At 39.1% G+C, this 13,810-nt stretch overlaps 1 protein-coding gene across 5 annotated transcripts in view; it reads left to right on the forward strand.

The window, feature by feature from the left end:
- The window catches only part of Cers6 (ceramide synthase 6), a 299,942-nt gene that overhangs the window by 226,797 nt on the left and 59,335 nt on the right, over positions 1-13,810 (forward strand). For all 5 annotated transcript variants that reach the window (XM_004857610.4, XM_004857611.4, XM_087199926.1 and 2 more), the window contains exons 5-6: positions 4,684-4,734; positions 8,414-8,506. In XM_004857610.4, the coding sequence (XP_004857667.1) occupies positions 4,684-4,734; positions 8,414-8,506 (144 nt within the window). The remainder of the gene's footprint in view (positions 1-4,683; positions 4,735-8,413; positions 8,507-13,810) is intronic.

A 13,810-nucleotide genomic window follows, 5' to 3' on the forward strand; every position in this document is an offset into this window, starting at 1 on the left:
AGAAGAAATCTAATAAAAGAACGTATTTACTGACACTCAAAGAGATTTCTGTACTCTATAAGAAAAAAAAATCAAGGAGTAAATAGCACTCAAGTCATATTGCAAGTGAAGGCTGCAAGGTGCCTCTGGTCTTCATCCTACTGCTGCAGTTGGGTTTGCTCAAAGTAAGAAGAGCATGGATGCTTCCCTCGAGATGGTGTGATTGACTGATGTGCTTGCTTCAGAGTTGTGTCTCAAAGGATATGTCTGGGGGCAGAGGTACATAATACAATGAAAAACCTCCGTGTACATTGTGATTTAGATTCAGAATTTAGAGGTGATTTCTCATCCACTATGATATGGCCTGTCTTAGTCTTAATCAAATATTTAAGTCATCTTAAATTGAAGTGAGTTGATGTGTAATTTAATAGCTATTAAGGACTATTTATGAAGACTTAACCTGCTGTGTTAGCTCAGGCTGCCATAACAAAAACCACTGACTAGCTGGCTTAAACAAAAGAAAGTCAACAGAAAGTCTTTTTTTGTCATTCTGAAGGCTGAAATTCCAGATCAATTTGGATTTGGGTTTGAATCCCACCTTTTCTACTTACCACCTGGATACTGTTCAATATATTACCTCTATGAGATTGTTTCTTTGCCTAAAAAACAACTAATGATATTTACCTTGATGCATATATTAGCATATAGGCTATGCTATGCTAACATCTATTTATTAGCTTATATATGGGTAAAAAGTTAGGAATTTATTTATCTTATACCTACAATCCAGAAGTAAGCAGAACAGGGCTGACAGGGGAGCCCTGACATCAGACTCAACAGAAACTTCCATCTCAGAGCTGAAGGTGCTGTGCTAGTTTTCATTATCTCCCTCTGACAAACCTGTAGAAGGAATGAGATAAACCCTCTCACATTTACTTAGAGGCAGCTTCCCAAAGTGTTACATGTAAATTCTCCTCACATCCCTTCTACCAGAGAGTAAGTATAAGATTATATCAGATAGGGAGATTTGGATGAGAAGCATTGTCTCTAGCTATTATTTTACTAGCAGTGGTTACTGTAAATATTAGAAATAATTCATCCATTTACACTGGATTGTGAGATATTGTAAAATGTTTACCAAAGTACCTCGCATGTGTTGAGTATAAGAAAGATGGAATTACTCATCTTACTTTCCCCTGACACCTTACTACTGGCAAAATATGGTACACAGATCAGCGTGGTGAGAAGGCCTTAGAAACACATAATTCCTCCTCCTGGCCCAGGCATACCGAATCACAGCCTGCATCTTAACACGTTGATAAGCTCTGGGCTGAGGTGTTCTCTGTAAATCTTTTAAGGCCTCTGATAGCTACAAGTTGTGAGAATTGAATGTAAATCTTTTAAGGCATCTGATAGTTACAAGTTGTGAGAATTAAATGAGATTATATATAATATATATATATACATATATATATACTTTTAAATCTAAAGTGCTTTATATATACAAGTTACAGAAGCAAGGACATGTTATTGAAACAAAAAAATTGAGAACCTTTGGTTTTTAGACTTTCCAACCTTGATAACATTTCTTTACATTGTAATACCAAGTGGAAAAGCATCCTGTTTCTGAGAAATGTGCTTGAATTGCCAGATTTTTAAGTACAAAGATTTTATTATCACAAATTGAGGGATTTCAGTTTGTTTTTAATCACCATCACTATTGTATAGTGTCAAAATATTTCACCATTTTATGTTCTTAATTATTTTATTATCCTTTGTGTGAGGGAATATATAGATTTTGATATCAAGAGAATGTGGAAATGTTCTAAAAAAGATAGCTAGAAAAATGGAAAAATTTTTATCAATTAAAAAATTGATAAATGAACTTCATGGATCAGTCAGATTCAAGCAGTTATATGTACTGTGTTGCTGTGTAAGTTGACGATTTATCTATCAGTGTTGAACTGCTGGAACCAGAGGTATTTCAGATTTTTTAAAATTTTGGAATATTTGCATAAAATATTTACTGGTTGAACATATTTTAAGTTTTGGATTTTGGAGCACTTTAGATTTTGAATTTTCAGATTAGAGAGATGCTGAATCTGATAGCAAATCTGGAGAATCACCTGCTCACAGATTTCTATTTTCTCATTTGTAAATTGGGAAGGATCTTGTACCTGTCTCACAAGGTTTGAAGGGCATGAGATCCTAGAAAAATATGCAGTACAGACAGTAGTTTGTATTAAAGCTAGCATTATCAGAGAGAGGGGTATACGTGGGCACATATGTAAAGCAACTTACTATTAAAATGTTTGGCGAACAAGTGTTTGATCTAAGCTGGGGCCCTAGTAGCTCTGTTAGTCATAGTGCCTGGCTTTTGCCTGGCTTCACATGGCAGGGGCCCAGACAGACTGTTGTGCAGGCTGCTCAGGTAGCAGGCCCACAGTGGACTCGGGGCTAGCTGATGCGCATCTGACATGCACAGTTGAAGCCTGGGTTTTGGAAGAAAATCAGTAGGCAAGATGCTCCTAGGGGAAGGGAACACTGAATTATGGACCTTTCTGGGTCTTTGGGAGTCGTACCTTGGCTGTCCTGCCTGTGTCCGGAAGGAATGGTCACAGTGGAGGAGATTCCTGCTGCATCATTAGGGGCAAGCACGCTCACACCCTGTGGGCTAGAGACTAAAGCATTAGAAAAACACTACTGTGCTTGTTTCAGGTCTCATATTTAGTTCTGTCTCCTCCTTTTATTAGCATCAGGACATGAATGCTGAGCTGTTCATACTAGGGGATAAATGTACATACGATGTACTTTTCCCTCAGGGGCTATTAGTTAATTGTGGAGATAAGCAACTTTATCAGAGAGAAAGGCAGTACACACTAGCTTTTTTTAGACTTTAAAATCAGTTTTGGTGTGCTGTGCTCAAAATTTAAAAACAAGCGTACATGTGTATTTAAAAATTAATCTAGTATCTGTAATCCCAGCACTCTGGGAGGCTGAAGCAGGAGGATCACATGTTTGAGCCCTGCCTAGGCAATTTAGTGACAGCATGTCTTAAAAAATTTTTTTTAAGGAGGGTAAGGAGGGAAAGGAAAAGTAAAAATGATTAAGATGTGTTACGTGTTCCAATTCCTCAAGATAAATGTAGTTATTATGTATGCAAATATATACTAATAAAAAAGAAATTAAAAAGAAACTGGAGATGTAGCTCAGTGCAAAGGCTGTGGGTTCAGTTCCCCGTACTGATAGATAGATAGATAGATAGATAGATAGATAGATAGATAGATAGATAGAATCCATAGAGAGATCTATACCTATATTTATGTCTGTATTACATAGGGGAAAGGCCAAAAATAGGCTATACATCAAAATGTTCATGTTGATGAGAATTTAAATTATTTTTATTTATTTTCTGTATCTTCTTTAATGGGCTTGTATGGTTTATGTAACTACAAAAATACTATGACATATTAAAATTTTCAAGTTTCCAAAGTATTGTTATGCACCCTATGTCATTGGATCCTCATATTCACTGTGAGGTCAGTAATGAACATGAATGGTATGGATGAGAGAAATGGAGAGGATGCAAATAATTTAAAAATTCAGAAAGTTAAATGCAGCAAGATTACATGATACAGACAACACTGGACAGATAGCAAATGGCAAAACTCAAGCCCAGAGTTAAAAAAAAAAAAAAATCTCAAAAAAGGGAGAAAATGAATAGTGCTTGAGTGAAGGGGAAATACGGAAATCCCTGAACACTTTTAGGTTGAGGGTCTTGGATGGCTTTTTACTTCTGTCTGGCTCCCTGCATAAAAGTGTGGTCCACTTGTACCAGACTTCGAGACAGGGAGCGCAGTGGCTGCGTTTCAGTGGGAGCTGACAGTCTGAGTGTGATTTGCAATTCCAGCACTGCTGAGCTGTTTAACCTGAAAAGTTATTTACACACCAGTGGCCTGCATTTACCTAGCTAGATAATAAGACAAATACTACTATTTATTGTAAGGATGAAATGAGTTAGCTCTGTAAAAGTATAAGATCCCTTAAAAGTATATCAGACATAGGGAGGACTTAACAAATATTAACTCCTTAAAATGAATCATCCTAATTCCTATGGTACGGGCCTGATGAGGATGTTACAAGATTGATTATAAGAAATAATACAGATGCACATTAAATAGATAAGTGTATATCAGAAAGTGCTGGTGGTTCTAGATGAAGGGATGCAAAAGAATGATAAAGTTAATATGAAAATAGGAGAAAGTTTGTACTTATATTACTGGATGGTCCTGCTACCTGTTTAAGTTCATACCAAGCCATCTCTGGTTATTACAGATGTTGGGGTCTCTGTGGTGTACACTTACATGTTCTAATTGTACAGTTGTGGAAGGCAAGTGATTGCCGTTAAATTACAAATGATTGTTCGGTCATAAAAGACCTTGAGCACAGGAGGGCTTTGCTGTTGAGGCTTACCTGAGCTGTGCTAGTGAAATGAGAAGCACATCTTCGGTCAAGGGATGAGTGATGCTCCTTTGGAAACATTGAGTCCAAGGTGCTTAGAGGATTACTCAGAGAGATACTAGTTGCTTTAATATCCTATGACATGTTACACAGGTAAATCCCAAGAGCCTGTCATAAGCATCTCTTATCATCTTATGGATGTTCCAAAACATGTAAAACATATTTCTTTGTCATTTTTTTCAGACCCCCTGGTTGTGGAATACAAGGCACTGTTGGTACAACTACCCCTATCAGGTAAGAAGTCCTTACCATCTGGGCTTTTACAACATAGAATATCTTTCTTATATCAAGTTCAGGGTTTCAGGGAGGACCCAACAGGTTGCGACAGCCACTTGCTTTTTCATCGATGCTGGACATAACCCAGTGGGGACAATAGTTGATGTATTCTTGGTGAAATCCAAAATCAAAGCACAATTGCCTTAGCAGAGAAAATAAACTTGGAGTAAATAAACATTTGCTGGAGAATAGGCTGCAATCAATTCAACAGTTGTGTGATTCCTGTTTGAAACAGCCCACCTGCTTCTACTTCCTGAGGGAAGTCCCCAGTCCTGATGACAGCACAGGGCTGCCCCATAGCAAGTGGGAGAGCTCAGAGAGGGAGTCAGAGCAGAACCAAGTGAGTCTGGTCACTTGTATCTTAGGAGCAGCCTTTAAATATGTAAGTCAAGCTCCATTTCCTTCAGTGCAGATAAATGGGCTTTTGTACCACTACACATGGATAGACTCACTGAAAATGAGATTAAATCATATTCCTAAAAAGGGAATATTTTAGATCCTTGCCCATAGACATACCTTTGTACCTACCCCTGAATATATATAAGCTGAGGCTTTTCTTTAATTTCTAGCTGAGAAAGTCTAGTTTAGTTGGGATATGATATATAAGAGAAGCAAACACAACTAGGTATTTTGGTGACAAAATGAAAAAGACATACATTAGAATAATCAATTTGGATATTTTGAGTTTAGAGTCCTTTGGGGTTATCTTTTTAGAGGAATTTGGGCTTTCTGGCGAGCACTTGATGGAAGCAGCATACTTTGTATCTTCTCTATTTCACAGGGGAGTCGCACCTGGAGGTAGGGACTGGCATTGGATACTCTGGCAAGTTCAAGGCTAAGGACATATTGAAATGAAGTTCTAGTTTGCATTTCCATCACTTTTAAGTAGTTTATTCAGATTAGAAAAATGTAAATAATCAACATGACATGGTTAAGAGACAACTGAGTGTACTGGGGATGCCTGATAGAGACTGAAACAATGTTGAAACTAATCATTTATTTTACATAGTTGTAATTCTCAGGCCCAGCTGCTGTTTTTCTACCGTAAATACTTGAAACATTGTCTTTTTTTTTTTTTTTTTTTTGGTACCAGGGATCGAACTCGGGTCCTTGCACTTGCAAGGCAGGTGGTGGAACCACTGAGCTAAATCCCCGGCCCTGTCATTTAAGGCTCTCTTTGAGTCTTATAATGGTATAGTGAGTAGCATAATCCATATATCTCTAAATTTCTATTTATAAAGAACATTGAAGGCTTCCAGAAACCTTGAGTGTAGGCATGGCAGCTGCTATACATACCACGTTTACGAGGTGAATTTTGCAACCTGAAAGATACTGAGACAAATGCCATGTGAAATGTAATACCTATTGTTCTTAACATTCACAGCTGGAGCTGAGAAATTGCTTATTTCTGAGAAAATGAGTTGATAAGGCTGCAAATCAAAGTGTGCTGTGGACCGTTTCACAGGTGCCAGAGTGGATTCACTGTGAAAGTTTGAGGGTCTGGTAGATACAGTCATGTTTAAAAATACATGTGGAAGTGTGGAAGGACAGATACCATATGTAGGGATTTAGATGAATTTTCTTTTACTGGTAAGTTATCATCACTGAATGCTGAATAATTAAGCATAAAGTTACCAAAATCTAGAACAACATAGTGGTTTCTTGTGGGAACAGTGTTCCTCCTTGACAAATGCCACATATTAATAAAATAAATTAATGGCTTTCTTTGTATGTGCAGGGGGAGTTAAGCAGCACGTAATTACTGTGTATGTAGTTACAGCCCTTGGCATGTAATCTTGTCCATGTAAGTATGTACAATAGGTTGCAGTTCGGAGTCAACCTCAAGCCTGAGAAACTCTTTCAAAGATTGAACATGCTCGTGAAACATGTTTATTGTGTCTTTAGCATATAACTCACATAAATAACTAAACAAATTTTTAGATGAAAAAAGTAGTGGTCTGGGCCGGGGGTTTAGCTCAGTAGTTCCAGCACTTGCCTTGCAAGCGGGGGGTCCCGAGTCGGATCCCCGGTACCAAAAAAAAAAAGGTAGTGGTCCACGCAGTTTCAGTAAGGACACTCTGCTCCTTTTGTATGAACATGGGTATTATATTTGCTACCTGTGGGATACTTTTGTATACATCTGTACATTTTAAGATTAAAATAATGTCAGGTTGCACTCAGTTGACCCTCGTGCAGCCTGTGGTGAAAAGCACAAGTTGGGCAGGAGAAGCCTTAGTATGTTGTCATGGGCCTCACCAGCTGAATTAACTAACAGCAGTTTCCTGTCAACTATGTAATCTAGATCTAGAATGAGGGTACTGATTTTATAGAGTTTTTATGAGAATCAAAGAAGTCGAGATGTGAGTAAGCTTTGTCAATTGAAGAGCAATCTGTGAGTGTGCTAATTATGAGATTCTCTCCAGTAAACTGCAGTTTCTGGATGGGATCTAACTTGTCTTCTTAACCCCTCTGGGCATTTTCCCAGGTGATGACACCGACAGTCAGAGAATCTCAATTTGATCTTTGCTCAAAGGGTGTTGAAGCCAGAGCTCTGTGTCCTAGACTGTCAACATCTGCCCTGAATTCCTGTCCTTTGTTACTAATGCCTTCCAGTTTTAAAAGGGCAGTCAAGAGGGTAATATCTTCTCTCCAGGATGATGCTGAGATTGACAAAAACGTTTTTTGATCTTCTTGTTTCTTACTTTCTTCCCTCCCTCCCTCCCTTCCTATTTTGAGTTTCCCATACAGGAGAAACCATGTGCTATTTAAGCTTGTGTGTCTATTTCACTTAACATTATTGTTTTAGGGTGCATCCATTTTCCTACAAATGACTCAAGTTTATTCTTCTTTATGGCAGAATAGTACTCTCATTGTGTATAAATACCACATTTTCTTTATCCATTCCTCTGCTGTTTTGTTTTTATGGATTTATTTGCAAAATAAAGTCTTGTCTCTGAACTGCTGAGGAAGTTAGAGCAGGTATCACCCCCATCTTTACATATAAGTAAACTAAGGGCCAGTTTTATACCTACAAAGCTGTGGAGCTGGGCTTTGATCCTAAATTTCCTGGCTGGGTGCCTAGTCTGCTCTGTCTTAGCAGCTTTTGTGCCCCTCTGATCTTTTAATAAATAATTTTCGAGTAATTCTTTTTATATTTGCAAGGTACTGAACATTTCCTAATGACAAGAAGACTTTAATTAGTGCAGAACTTGAAACAGCCTTCGTGACCCATATAGTGCTCCAGTTTCTATTACCTACCTTCCTTGTCCTGGTGTTTCCAGCAGTTGTCCACTTACTGTGTATGCAACAGAAATATTTTCAGGTTGGCTAAGGAATTTTGCAGATATTCATGTCAAAGAACCATAAATGCTACTGTTAAACTGAATAATGAATTGGATCCTTAATGTTCACGCTGATTAATGCTTTGTGGGTTTGAAATGAGATGAAAAGAATGTCATCAAGCTGTGGATTAGAGGCAGCCTTGAAAGCTCCATTATCTACACAGAGAATGGGGCAGGAACTACATTTGTACAGCAGAATATTGTGTTACTTTTCAGCACTGAGTTTGAGATGTTTGGTATATGAATTGGGTTCCTTATTAACTATTAATCATTCCTTTTTTTTCTTACATCCTCAGCCTCTCACAACTGACCTTCACTACTATTACATCCTGGAGCTGTCTTTTTATTGGTCTTTAATGTTTTCCCAGTTCACTGATATCAAGAGGAAGGTAAGAGTCATTATGTCATAAAGTGCTCGCAAACATATGGTTAATGGCCCTTGACAGGTGGGAGTAGTCTCCAAGGCACTCACCTGTGTTTTCCTGGCAGCACTAGGTTAACACAGCTTTCTGTATTACTATAGAAAGTTCTCTATGTTTGTGCCAGTATTTATTTTCTTTCTACTATTCCTTTACTCTTCCCAAACAACCCAATGTTCTTTTCTTCATGAGAAAATATAGCAGTGAATCCCAGTGGTAGTAATTTGCTCTCAGCCTGATTTCCAAGTCCCTCTGTTGTCCAGATTAAATAAGAAGAAAAATTTTATTTGTGGTTCCTGGGAGAGAGAAAAGTCTCAGTGTTTCATCCCTGTAGAGTGAATTTCCCAATTAAAGGGTTATCTACTGTCAAAATATATCTGAGAAATGTAACATTCCCAAACAAACTGTGTTCTTGCTTCCTCCACTGTAATTGCTTTTGTTGAGAGTATTCATGACCTCCTGAGTGCTAAATCTGCTCATTCTGGCTTCCATCCTACCAGCCTCTGGGCAGAATCAGTACTTTTGGCTCTTTTTTGCTTAGTTTTACTATGACACCGTTTTCTCAAGATTCTCATCTATTCGAACCAAGTTTGCCTCATTGTCCTCCATCTTAATACCTCCTGCTGTATGTATTTCAGTCCACCAGGGTTCTAGACCCTGTACTGTACATCTCTCTGGATGATAGAGCGTATATCTTCCTTTCAATCATAACGTACATGTCAGTAACTCCCAAATGTTTCTCTTTTGTCCCAGATTTTCCTTGGAGCCATACTTGTACATTTCTACTCACAAATAGTACTAGTTTTTTTTTTAATTTGTTATTTAATCATCATAATAACTCCAATTCCAGTTAGATTATCTTTTACTTATCCTCATTTTGTGAATGAGGAAATAGCCCAACATGTAAAGTGTTCCCAACTGAAGACATGATCTTCTAGTCTGGTTCTTTGTCTGTAACCTTTCTAACCAACCCTCATGGAAGATAGGAAGTTTTTCTTTGTACCCGTCTTGGCCTTGTTCCTACTCCTTTTCTCCTTGTCCTGCCTCGTTAATATTGCTGACATGCTTAGATTGAGTCCTCTCTGCATTTACGCAGTCTGATAAAATAGCCTCCTAAATGTAATAGTTGTTCTTGTCTTCCTGCCCCCTAAGTTAAGTTGCTAAAACCTTCAAGACCAAGCCAAAATTATTTCAGGGTTGTAAACATCATGACAAACCCACCTCTTCCACCCTGTTGTCCACTTCTATCACACACATAAACTTTAGCTGTAAATATCTTCTCACCATTATTCAAACACATGAAGTTTTTTCCTATACCTCTGTTTTTTCAAAACCCTGCCTCTTACTAGAATATACCCTGTTTTGCCCTTGTCACTTAAGACCTTCATAAGTAACTTCTTTGATGCCTCCTTTTGGTATCTCAGTGTTTTTGACTACCCTTCCTGTATTTAGTTAATGAGTTCCCCACACTTACCATATTATATGCTAATGGTGTGCCAACCTGCCTCTCCCTTTTCAGTAGACACGGAGAGTCTTAGTCCATTTGGCCTGCTGTCACAAAAGCCGTAGACTGGGTAGCTCATAAACAACAGAAATCCATTTCTCCCAGTTCTGGAAGAGGAGAAGTCCAAGATCAAGGCACCACCAGATTCCATGGGTGGTGAGAGCCCACTTTTTCATAGATGGCACCTTCTTGTGCCCTCCCATGGTGGAAGGGACAAGGCAGCTCTCCGGGACGCCTTGATAGGGCCAGAATTTCCACTCAAGAGAGCCCCCGCCTCCCAATACTAGTACTTTGGGCATTAGAATTTCAACATAAAAATTGAGGGAAACACAGTCACTAGAAAGCAGAGTACATTTGTCTTGATGGTGATATCAGTAAGTTTAAGGTAAAGGAATAAATGGATCAGTTCATTTACACACAGGATTGTAACATTATGATGATGGTGCACAATCCTGTATCATCGTTGGGTAGACCACTGATCTGGAAAATTACAAATGCAAGTGGCAGCTGAAAAGCATTTAGAAGCCTGTGGCCTAGAACCTCAGTGCCCCTTTCCCCAGGTATGCTCCTTCCACCATCCAACAGCAGTGGCCTATTTGGCCAAGAAAAAGCTCTTTTTTCCTGAGTTTTAATGGCTGCAAGGCCTAAATATGGTCATATCATCTGATTGTCAGAAGTGGATAGTCCCTGTCAAGACTACCTTAAGCATGGCAGGTGACTCATAGATACCCAGTTTGTGGTTCCCTTACTCTTTGCCCCAAACACTGGGCAACCTCCTGGAAACATTTAAAGATCCTTCCTAATGATAACGCCAGAAGAATCTCCTCTGTTGTATATATGGAGCCTTCTTTATTTGTGTCAAAACTTACAGACTGAGTATCTTCAGTGTTCCATGAATATCTTCAGGTACCACGTTAGGGCTCATTTTGCATTTTATTTTCTTTTTGAGTAGCCCTTTCATCCTGGTAGTCACACCATTTATTTACATAACAAAGAGAGAGATAGCACATTCTTTCCTTTTTTTCAACTTGAGAAAATTGATGCACAGTGCATTCATGTATAAAGTTTTTCAAGGCCATGGACTATGGGAGTGAATTAGAGCTCAAGTTTGCCAAGGAAAGTCCTGTGACTCACTCTTAGATTAGACACGTATGCTACTCTGGCCTTCCTCTGCATGCACTTGATGTTAGAAGTAGTAACCCTTTTATAGCTCTCTGCCTTTTTATTGGTTCCTCTTTTGCCTAGTGAGAATTGGGGGTGCTGTTGGAGTCATTGACATTAATTAGAGCAAGGCATAACTGTCCTTGGCTTCCAGAAGCCTCGTCCTAGCAAGACATTGCTACGCCAGAAGTCAGTGAGCCTCCTCCACTTGCATGCGCTGTCCCATGTGTATGTAGCCTGTCTTTTCAGTGAGCCAGCAGAGCTCAGGGAGTTGTCATTACTTTAAGTTAAATGACTATTATCTCAGTCGTTTTCGTGGGTGGACTAGTTTTAAAGGTCTAAGTGTTTAACTTTGTATGATTTTTCACATACTGAGCATCAATGTAGAAAGCATCTAGGAAAAGGATAATTTTATAATGAGGTTTGTGGAATTGATCCCGGGGCCTGTAACTATTATCAGTGTTTAGAAATTATGTACTGTTTTCCAAGTTGACTCCAATAGCTTGTTCTAGAAGTCTGGAGCCTCTTCCATCTTCTGTTGATCAGAGTACTTGTGTATATTCCTGGTACAGCTAGCTTATTTTGGTTGCTTGTATAACATGGAGTTTTGCCCACTACCAGATATGCTTATTGATCAGCAGAGGTTTTAATAAGAAGAGCCTTTCCCTCTGCTGCCATCCCATTTTATAGAGCTGTAGCTCTTGCCTTTCCCCCTTCACACCTTCATACCATAGTCACTTTCTCATTGCTGAGACACAATACCCGACACCTACAGCTTAAAAGAGGAAAGATTTATTTAAGCTCAAGGGCTTGTGGTTTTTAGAGGTTTCAGTCCATGGTCAACTGGCTCCAAGGGAAGAAGGCATGGTGGAAAGGAAAGCTGCTCACATCATGGTGGCCAGGAAGCAGACAAGGGAAGAACCAGGGAGGGAGATAAACCTTTCCAGATCACACCCTCAGTGACCTGCCTCTTCCGACCAGACCATCCCTCCTAACATCAAGTCAGCTGTATACCCCTTATGATCCAGTCACCTTCCAAAAAGGCCCATCCCTGAGTGCATGAGGCTTTGGCCAAACCATACCCTTGCTGCTTGGCATTGTGGGTCTTTGGTGGCTCTGTGCTCATTGCATTTCTGCCTGGAGGACCTGCTGCTCCAGCCATCAGTGAAAATTTATGGTGTGTTCTGTCTGCTAGATGCATGCATTCTCCACCTTCTTTATCGGAACTAGTAACTAAACCTTGGGAAAGCAGTCTGGTTCTTCATCATGTAATACAGATGTTTGAAGATCGAATTGCCAGTAGTAAGGGAACCAACTTCTGAAGGCTGTTCATGAGGTTTTTCATGGAGGGTTGTCAAAAGTATCTTTGGTTCTCCTGCTAAATGACTCTGAGCTTGAATGGCCGTTTTCAAACAGGATGCAGGATTTATCAACATTGGACTTGAATTCATGCCTCGGGGCTGGGGATTAGCTCAGTGGCACCGCGCCTGCCTCGCAAGCACAAGGTCCTGAGTTCAATCCTTGGTACCACAAAAAGAACAACAAAACAAAACAAAAAAGATGAATTCATGCCTCAAATTCTTTGACTCAGCATCTTAAATGAGCTTTAGAAATCAGTTTTTTGGACTGATTGGCTTTATGAATCTTTCTAAAATGGCTACTTTGCCTCTTGGTCATTTCCAAAGTTGAGACTTACTTGGTCAGTAAGGAGAAATATTGTTACTCTTTCAGGATGGGAGGAATAACCAAGATAGACTTGTAATTTAAATATCACATGCTACAAAAATACATAAGCTCTTTGAGGGTTTTTTTCCTTTCTTTATTCTTCTTTACTCTAATCCTCTCTCCTTCTTCCCCTTCCTCTCTTCTTCCTTTTGTTAAAAAAAAAAAGATATCGTCTTAAAACAATAGGCATATTCTTCCTGGTATTCAACACTGTTTGAAACGTCTTCTTTTTCAAACCAAGGCTTGATTTTTGTTAAAATACTGTCCTTCAGCACCTGTTTACAATGAGCATTTCTCCTGCACACCTGACTTTTCTAAGGGAGGCTAATAAATATTGCTGTGTTGAGCTCCTAACAGCTTGCTTATGTCTAAACTTTGTGTGCCTTTTAACTAAGCTGCTGTTTGGCTCAAAGGCCTGGGCCCTTCGCCAGTGGGTCCTGCTCATGTTCAGGAAAGCATCCTTGGCTGAATTCCAGAGCCTGGCCAGCAAAATCAACTTGTTTTCTTGGTCTTTAACCTGAAAGAAACACTACATCTTGTCAAAGATTCCTGACAGAGGTATGATGATCAGATGTGGCAAGAAACTTACTGACAGGCTTGTGTCTGGTCTGTGGTAACTTTTTGCAGAGTAATTGGCATCCGATACTGAGTATTTTTGCTGCCTTTTGGAGCCCAGCCATGATCCAGGACTTTGCTGTAGGAGAATGCATGCTTCAATTTTCTTACAAGAATACATTATAGCATAGGTTTAAGTGAAATAATGTATGTGAAATTCTCTGGTATAATGCTTGACAGATAGAGCTTAGAATAGTACCTGGCACATATAATAAAATTTGATCGAATTAAAACTTAACGTTAAAATAAACAAACCAAAACTAGTCACT

Source organism: Heterocephalus glaber, unplaced genomic scaffold, assembly GCF_053883595.1.
Source record: "Heterocephalus glaber isolate CG9 unplaced genomic scaffold, H.glaber_assembly_v1.0 deba00000347, whole genome shotgun sequence".
Classification (NCBI taxonomy): Eukaryota; Metazoa; Chordata; class Mammalia; order Rodentia; family Bathyergidae; genus Heterocephalus; species Heterocephalus glaber.